General features: G+C 37.8%; 1 protein-coding gene across 1 annotated transcript; it reads left to right on the top strand.

Annotated features, from left to right (window-relative positions):
- The first annotated feature begins 1476 nt into the window (after positions 1-1476).
- sult5a1 (sulfotransferase family 5A, member 1) lies at positions 1477-5722 on the top strand. The gene is made up of 6 exons (XM_023424397.2): positions 1477-1743; positions 1933-2144; positions 3973-4099; positions 4219-4316; positions 4608-4788; positions 5338-5722. Exons 1-6 carry the CDS (start codon positions 1605-1607, stop codon positions 5490-5492), a joined length of 912 nt encoding a protein of 303 aa, XP_023280165.1. The 5' UTR covers positions 1477-1604; the 3' UTR covers positions 5493-5722.
- The last annotated feature ends 2743 nt before the right edge of the window (positions 5723-8465 follow it).

Genomic DNA, 8465 nt, shown 5'->3' with positions numbered 1-8465 from the left:
CTGATATGATGAATGAGGTGATGCTTTGGCCAACAGTCTTCACCCATCAAACACCATTTTCATTTTTCAGGCACATCCTGAAAAGTAATGCTCACAGTGAAATGATGTCATCCTTTTCGTCACATTAAATATGTTCAGACCAAATGTAAGTTACTCAAAATTAGAATTTGAAAATAAATCATCTACCATCTCATAGAGAAGAAATCGCAAATGGTCTAATCACACACACCTGAACTGACCTTTTCTATACAGCAACAAACACAGTTGTCATGATTTGAAACCAGCTGCCTACATTTTTATAAAAAGGTTCAAACTGTGCATAGTCAGTATCATAATAAGCATAATAAGCTGTAAACATAACACTGACATGTCAACACCATATACAGATGATATAGGCAACTGTTGTTATGGCAAACTTATTAGCAACTGTTTACACATCTACCAGACACAGAGCAACATTAGTGTTGTGTTTCTGGCCCCAACATACATACAGTAATATGTTCAGTCTTCAGTTTTTGGCTTCCACCAACTCTTGAAGGAAAAGTCTGACTCTTTAGCTGCTAAATGCTTCACTGTGTTCACCAGATAGTCGCTAACTGTGTCTGTCTTCCGTTTGTAGTGTACTGTGGGTCTATCTGAACCTTTTGACCAAGAAGAGCTACCTTCTGCAGCTGGAAGCAAAGCTCATGAGAGAAATGAAAGTGAACCAAAAATAATCAGTTGGGGGCCATAAAACCAAAACAGCTAGCTGAGCGAATGAGTGAGAGAAAGAAAATGAAGAGCTTGGAGATAATAATAATAAAAATAATTTGTTAGTGCAGCTTTAACCCTCTCTGAACAATGGAATTCCTTTTTAGGTTAAAGGTTAGGTTAAACTCATTTTCAACATTATGTAAAGGAGAACTGGCCAAGACAGCAACATAAAAGTTGACAAAAGACAAAATGAGTCAAACATACAAAACAACTCTAAAACGCACAACTGCTTGAATGAAATGATTATTACAATAAATCTATCAGTCGGTGTACTGTGCATTCACATGTACACTAATATAGCTGATAAAAGTGACCCAAATGATTTGAGTTCACCCTCACAGACAGGGTGAAGATCTTAGAGCAGTCGACTCCTTCACACTGACGGAAACCAAGTGCATGAAAAATGAAAAAGTCCCTTTCAACCAAAGCAGTCATAACAAAGTTGTAAAGCTGGAGAATGTTCCATTACTTGGTGCAAAGCTGGCCAAAATTTTAAAAGCAGACATTTAACAAAGATGCGTGTTGTAGGAGTGTAATTTAGTCACCAATCAACATCTGTTGAAATTCAACCTGCAGATAGACAATTGCACAGTTACGTTCATTGCCAAATTAGCTGTTCTTCCGGTTTTACTTACTTTAACTCAAATGTATGTCAGCAGTGGTAAGTGTCACTTCCTGTTTAGTCAATCGAAGCATCATCCACCCTTTCACAGTCAGACACAGAAAAAGAGTGAGTAGAGAGACAGACAGTCAGGCAGAGCAACTGAAAGGTATACACCAAAGGAGGACAAGTCAAGAGGAAGCTGAAAAAGAGAGACAGAGAACAGCAAATACTTGAACTAAGGTTGGATATGGCCAGGTTGGATGTCACAGAGATGTTTCATGGTATTTTGTTTCCTGGACATCTGCACACCCAGGAATCCTTGCAACTTGCTCTCAAATTTCCATTTCAGGATACGGATATCCTCATTGCCTCCTATCCAAAGTCAGGTAACTAGAGCCGATAAACTGATCAAGCTGCATAGTGGATGTAATGTTTTCAAATGTTATTCAACTAGCCACATGAGCATGATAAGCAACTCACTGTTGAAACTGCATGGTAACATAATGACTGGCATTTACATCATAAGTCATAACTTTGCAGTATAGGATTTTGAATCCACTTTTTTCTTTCAACAGGCACCACATGGATGCAGGAAATTGTGACCCTCATATCTGGCAGAGGGGACCCACATCTGACCCAAAATGTCCCAAACTGGACCAGGGCTCCCTGGCTGGAGCAATACTATTGTGCTGCGGTACTGGAAGCCTCATCCACCACACCTCGAGTCATCACCACACACCTGCCTCATCACTTACTGGGTCCCACGCTCCAAGGCTCTAAAGCCAAGGTCAGATTTACATGTTTATGAGATGTTTGGACAACAGAGTTGTTTTAAGTTGTTGTGTAAGTATAGATACACAAGGCAAAATGCAGAAACTACATATTTGGTTAAAACAGGGTTATAATAAGTATCTGGCTCTCCAAAATCTGTTTTACCATATGCAAAACATGAAATACAAATATGGCATTTCTGTGAAGACAGCTTTTTAAATTTGCAACAAAACAGCCCTAACAACCAAATGCAGTATTTGCATATTTTCTGCTACCCAGGCTTGGTAATCTGTGTGCTGTGAGTGTGTAACCACCACCAGCCCTTCAGGGACACATACTGTCTGGCCAGCTTGAGATGAGTTGTAGTTTATAAGGCGTATTCCTTTTTTCAACATAACTGTGAAGTGATGTGAATATCAGCAGAGGGTGGGTGGTGTGTATAAAACTTTTAAGCAGAGACACAGAAGAAATATCTGTAGCTATTCCCTTTGATTTAGACATCATTCGATAAGTTGGTGTGCCCCTTGTTAAGTAAATTATCAAATAATCTCAGGAACACTGTCTGAAAATTCACAAGAGTAGGATATTTATTCTTGCAGCAAGGGAACAAGTTACACACCAGAGCTCACAGTGCAAATGTTCAAAGAATGCGACATTCACACAGAATTTATACCCAGAATATATGAGAGTGACCTCACATTCTTACTCAAATGAGACAGACACAATAGAGACTCGATTCATGCCTTATCATAGCTAATGATAACAGCGAAGAAGAACAACGAAGGTCACTGCGCTCCTCTCTGACAACTCCTGTCTTAAAAGTAGACACATATGAAAAGTTCTATACAGGATAATACAGTTTCCCTTTAAGATGGTTATGTTTATCATAAAGTATCACAATTTTTCCAACACCCCTAGAAAGGCACTAACTACATTACGGCAAAGTTGAGTTATAGCAGACCACAAAAACGCAGTATCCACGCTTTGTCTATGTAGTTACTGCATTCTGGCTTCGTAATCTATGTGCTGTAGGACTCGTCACTGCACTTACTGCACTCCCTACCATAGAAAGACAAGCTAACTACACAGCTAAAGTAAGGGGGCAATGTCAAGTGAAAGCTAGCTTGTGAGATTGCTGTGCCTAAACTAAAACTAGAGTTAAATTTAGTTATTTATTTTCCCTAGTTGTTAACTGTAAATGGAAAATATCCACTTCAATAAACTGACATTTTGTTGTTTCCTCTTGTTATTCAGGCAAAAGCTAATAAATCAATTCATGATGGAAAAAAACAAACAAAGCTTGGCAGATCCAAATAGTTGCCGTCTACTTTTTTGACTCTAGCGATTTTCACTTGGTTTGATGGTTAATCTCTTTAAATTTGATATTTAAATGTATTATATTAGGTAAGTTAATATAGGCTATTACGGTGCTTTCAAAATAAATAACAGAAAGATAGATACTAGGCCAAACACAGAAACATTTGATTCCTATAAGCTATGGACTGTAAATAAAAATCAAACTTAAGTTAAATGGATAAGAAATTAAATTGACGGAGCAAATTTGTTAGATATCGTATCTCTAAACGTTAAAAAGATTACCCAAAGACATCTGCATTTTTTGGGTACTGTGTTGGTTCTATGGTAACAAGTTTTTTTGGGGGGTAAAATAATCAGCCTTAAAAGACAGAAAGACATTACAATTTTTCTATGTGTTGTACAGTTTGTCGTCCAAACTGAAAACTTTAAAAAGTTTTTTCTCAACTTCACTGCTTCTGTAGTGTAGTACAGATCAACATCAGTATTAACCAAACAATCTGACAGTGTTGCTCTATGTCATCTCACAGGTCATTTACGTGAGCAGAAATCCTAAAGATGTGGTGGTGTCTTTTTACCACTTCCACAAAATAGCCAACTTTCTCCCTGAGGCTGGCACATTTCCAGAGTTTTTAGATCGATTTCTGGAGGGCACACGTGAGTTGACATGAAGACAAAGGACATGTGGACATGTTTTTTTCCCCCTTTTTGTTTATAATTTGCAGCCAAAAGTATAATTTGATGAAATGCAAAGTATTTTTCCACACTTGTTTCAGTGAACTTTGGCTCCTGGTTTGACCATTTTAAAGGCTGGACCAGTCAAACAGCGACTATGGGCAATCTGCTTCACATCACCTATGAAGAGATGTCATTGGTAAAAGAAGAGTGATTCATCTTTCTCATAACACAACACATAGAACTGTACATTACAACACTGTACAACAAGTAACATTACAGTTTCTTGTAAGATACTTATCTTGTTCCCCAATCTAAGACAAAGTGGAAGTTACTGAAAAACGCTGTTTACTCTACAGTGTCCTATTCAAACTAAGCTGTTACCAGTTACCATACATGTCATACAAGTGTTGCAGTTGAAATTTGATATGACGATCAGTTCCTTTTTTGAATAACTTAATATTATTATCCGTCGTCTTCCTGCTGTCAGGACCTACATGGTGCCATAAAGAGGGTCAGCTCTTTCTTACAGTGTCCCCTGGTGGAGGACGAGGTCAAAAACTGTGTGAAATACTGCAGCTTCACGAGCATGAAAGATAACAAGATGGTCAACTACACCCTCGTCCCTGATGAGATAATGGACCATAGCAAGGGCTCCTTCATGAGGAAAGGTGAGGCTGGGGGTCAGGACCTCCCAAAAGGTCCCAAGATTAATCCGAAGGGGATGAAAAAGTCAAAAAAGAAAATTAATTGGCTAATGTTATCATGAAAAACTTTCATCTCTCCTCTAAAAATCCTTGAAATCAAATATTAAGAGAAGGAAATATCTCTTCGTCTTGGTTGAACTGCTCACAGTTCACACCCACAGTAAGACCAAAATGTAGAGGTGCTTGTAGACAGGTTTTGTTACCTTTGGACAGAGCTGGACTAGCTGTTTTCCTGTATTTACAGTCTTTATGCTAATTGGCTGCTGGCTATAGCTTCACATTTACTAAATAGACATGAGAGCGGTATCATCTAACTGTCAATAGGGAAGTGAATCAGCATATCTCCCAGACTGTAATGTGTAAAATGTTTCCTTTAACAGGTGGCAAGAGCCAACAGTTGTATACTGTATATAGATTTACCTTTAGTTTACATGGTTTTGAAAATAACCTATTTGGCCTTTAATTAAATATAATTCATTTTGCTTCACTCTCTGTTCCCTTCCTACGATTCAGGTAAAGCTGGTGACTGGAAAAACATGTTCACAGAGGAGCAGAATCAATATTTCGAAAGCATCTTCAAGTCCAAGATGCAGGACTGCACTTTTGAGAGCAAATCGCACAGGAAACAAAGAAATTGTGAAAAAGAAGCTGAAGTTAATGAAGTTTGAAATTGTGTTGCATCCTGTGACATGGATCAAGAACTTAAATCTTGCTAATTAGGTCAACATTAATCTTATGTGTGCAGTTGCAGTTAAGCAAACACTTTGAGAAATGTGGTGCTCAGTACCCCTCTACACCTTTTATATTCTTTTGCTTTGATGCTTTCCTTAATGTATCTATGCATGAAGTGACATTTGTGATTATGCATTCAATGTAATAAATGTATGAATAAATCTAAGATCATCTGAATCTTCTTATGGTTGACCAAGAACAAAATCATTTGTGGCAGTTAAGGTTGCTAATGTGCACTAAAGCAAAGAAATCAACTGTTATGTAAGGAGCACAACAATGAGCAGAGGGGGAAGGACAGGTCAAAGGTTTTAATATAAAGCTCCTCGTCCAGAGGGCTGAGCCGTCCCTTCTGCGTCCTGTCACTTCACTCAGCCAAAGACAGGTGTTGTTCCGCCTCCAGTTTCCATGCACTGGAGTGCTTTGATCTAATCCTACTGAATGTCTTGTGTGTGTGTGTGTGTGTGTGTGTGTGTGTGTGTGTGTGTGTGTGTGTGTGTGTGTGTGTGTGTGTTTGTGTGTGTATAAGACCAAACAATAGAGAGTGTACAGAACACACTGTGCTCTGTGACTGCAAGGATGAACTCTGATAACTGGTGGAAAGACACTGGTCTGGTAAAAGCTGATAAAGAATTAATCCACATTCAGCGTTATAAGATAAAAGTTATATCACACTACAAAGAGGGTTTGTAGAATTCAAGTGTTCATAGATTGTTGGAAAGGCTTCTGTTGTTTAATAGTTAAAAACAGTTGAATCTCCATACTAAATAGATCTAAAATCATTGACATATAGTCTAGCCGGGTGAAAAATATAAATAACAAAAAAATAAAATGTATTACTCCATAACTGTCATTATAATACTTTTTAAAAAATGATCTGACAGTTGTAGCTGAAGCCCTCAGGACCACAGGTTCTTTTGGCATTGCTGTTTCAATACAGGAGGATTGTGACTGATTAGTATTTTCCTCCATGTCGCCTCTAACTTCTATGTTGAAGCAAACTGAATGGTTTGGAATAGAGCTGCGCTTTTATCAAATTAAAGTTTATACAAACAAAAAACAATGTATTTTTAATGCTGAGAACACATCTTAACTGCAGACCATATAAAATTTATAAGTAATAAAAAAAGAGATGTTTTTGAAAAAGAAATACTCAAAAAAGGACTAAACAATAAAAATTGGGCTTAAAAATAGTCTTGAATGATGAGATATCACAGGATGCTGAAACAGCCACCAAGTTATAAATATGACCATAACAGGCTGCACAATATACGTATGTATCTGCGTACTACTGACTTAAAATACATTTCTCACATAACTATTTCCCACTGTGCTATATAAAGAAAATTAGCTATTGTCTAGTCTTAAAGGGGGAATCTTAAACATCAAGTAAAAGAGGAAATGGAATTTAGGAAAGAAGAAGAAGAACATACTGTAGTTGACCTTTCTTTGAAATAGATCATGCAACCTCTGGGACTATTTGGCCTTGGTAACACCTCGGTAGGAGTGTTTGGTCAGCACCATACTTAGTCCACACAAAAAGATTGAAAAATAATACATTGTTTCGAAAACTCAAGTCTCCTGATTCTATCTGTGCAAAACATGGTATCCCAATATCACTGCAACAGCTACTGACAATGAGAAGTAGGCTTTAAAAAAAACATGTCTTGAAAGATGATGTCTTATCTGTACAACACTGGACACTGAAACTGTTGGAAAGATATTATTACAGTTACTATAGAGATTTGGGCCAGTGGCTTTCTGTTGAGCAACATGATGTCATATCACAGATATGGGTGATAAAGTCAGCACACCACAAGAGGTTTTTACCCGTGTGGTAAATGTATCCTATTCCTGTTGCACAATGACAGTGTCGTAACATGTTATGTTGTAACCTCTCAGTTATACTTGAATGTAAATACATACACTCACCTAGTACTTTATTAAAACACCATACTAACACTGGGGAGATCCTCCCTTTGCTCTCTAAACTGCCTCAGTCCTTTAATTACACATGATTTTGAAAACATGCCTCTGAGACATGACTGCATCACAAAAAGTCTTTTGATTTGTCAGCTGTACATTTGTGCTGTCAATCTCCTGTTCTACCACATCCCAAAGGTGTTCTACTTGATTCAGATCTGGTGACTGGGGCGGCCACTGACGTTCACTGAACTCATTGTCATGTCCATGAAACCAGTTTGAGATGACTTTTGCCTTGTGACATGGTGCATTATCATGCTGGAAGTAGCCATTAAAAGATGGTCAATTGTGGCCATAAAGGGAGGCACGTGGTCAGAAACAACATTCAGTTGTGTGTCCTAGGAGATCAGCTTTTTCAGAAGTAATCATAATAATAAAAACATATAACCACATTTTATAAATTGCACTGCTGCCACATTATTGGCTGATTGGATAACTGCAAGAATAATAGGTGTACAGGTGTTCCTAATAAAGTGCTTGGTGAGTGGGAATCCTCAGTGTTTCCCACTGTGATATATAAAGAAAATGGATCATTGTCTAGTTGCTACGTAATATTTAAATGTTATACAACATTAGGTCAAAGAGGAAATGAAAATGAGGAAATGTTTCCATTGCCATTTGTGAGTAAGAGAGCAACATGTACTTGACCTTTCACTGCAGACTAAGCGTCTACAATACATCACACCACCTATATGTGACAATTTGCTTTTTGTAGCACCTGTGTAGGAGTTTTCGGATTACCTGACTTGACAAATAATACGCTGTTTGAAAGCTAAGGCTTTCGATTTTGTCTGTGCAAAGCATTTCAGGATCCCCCTATCACTGGTTCAGACTTCTAGCTATAACTCCGAAGTGTTTTCCACATAAAAAGGTATTGCAGACCTCAAATAGCCTACCCTGTTTTCAAATTAAAGAGGGTTATGACTGTG

The sequence above is a fragment of the Seriola lalandi genome, unplaced genomic scaffold (genome assembly GCF_002814215.2).
Source record: "Seriola lalandi dorsalis isolate HSWRI2012SDOR001 ecotype SW California unplaced genomic scaffold, Sedor1 jcf7180002054735, whole genome shotgun sequence".
Classification (NCBI taxonomy): Eukaryota; Metazoa; Chordata; class Actinopteri; order Carangiformes; family Carangidae; genus Seriola; species Seriola lalandi.
Note: the sequence above shows the minus strand (reverse complement) of the source record. Positions and strands in the feature narration are given on the sequence as shown.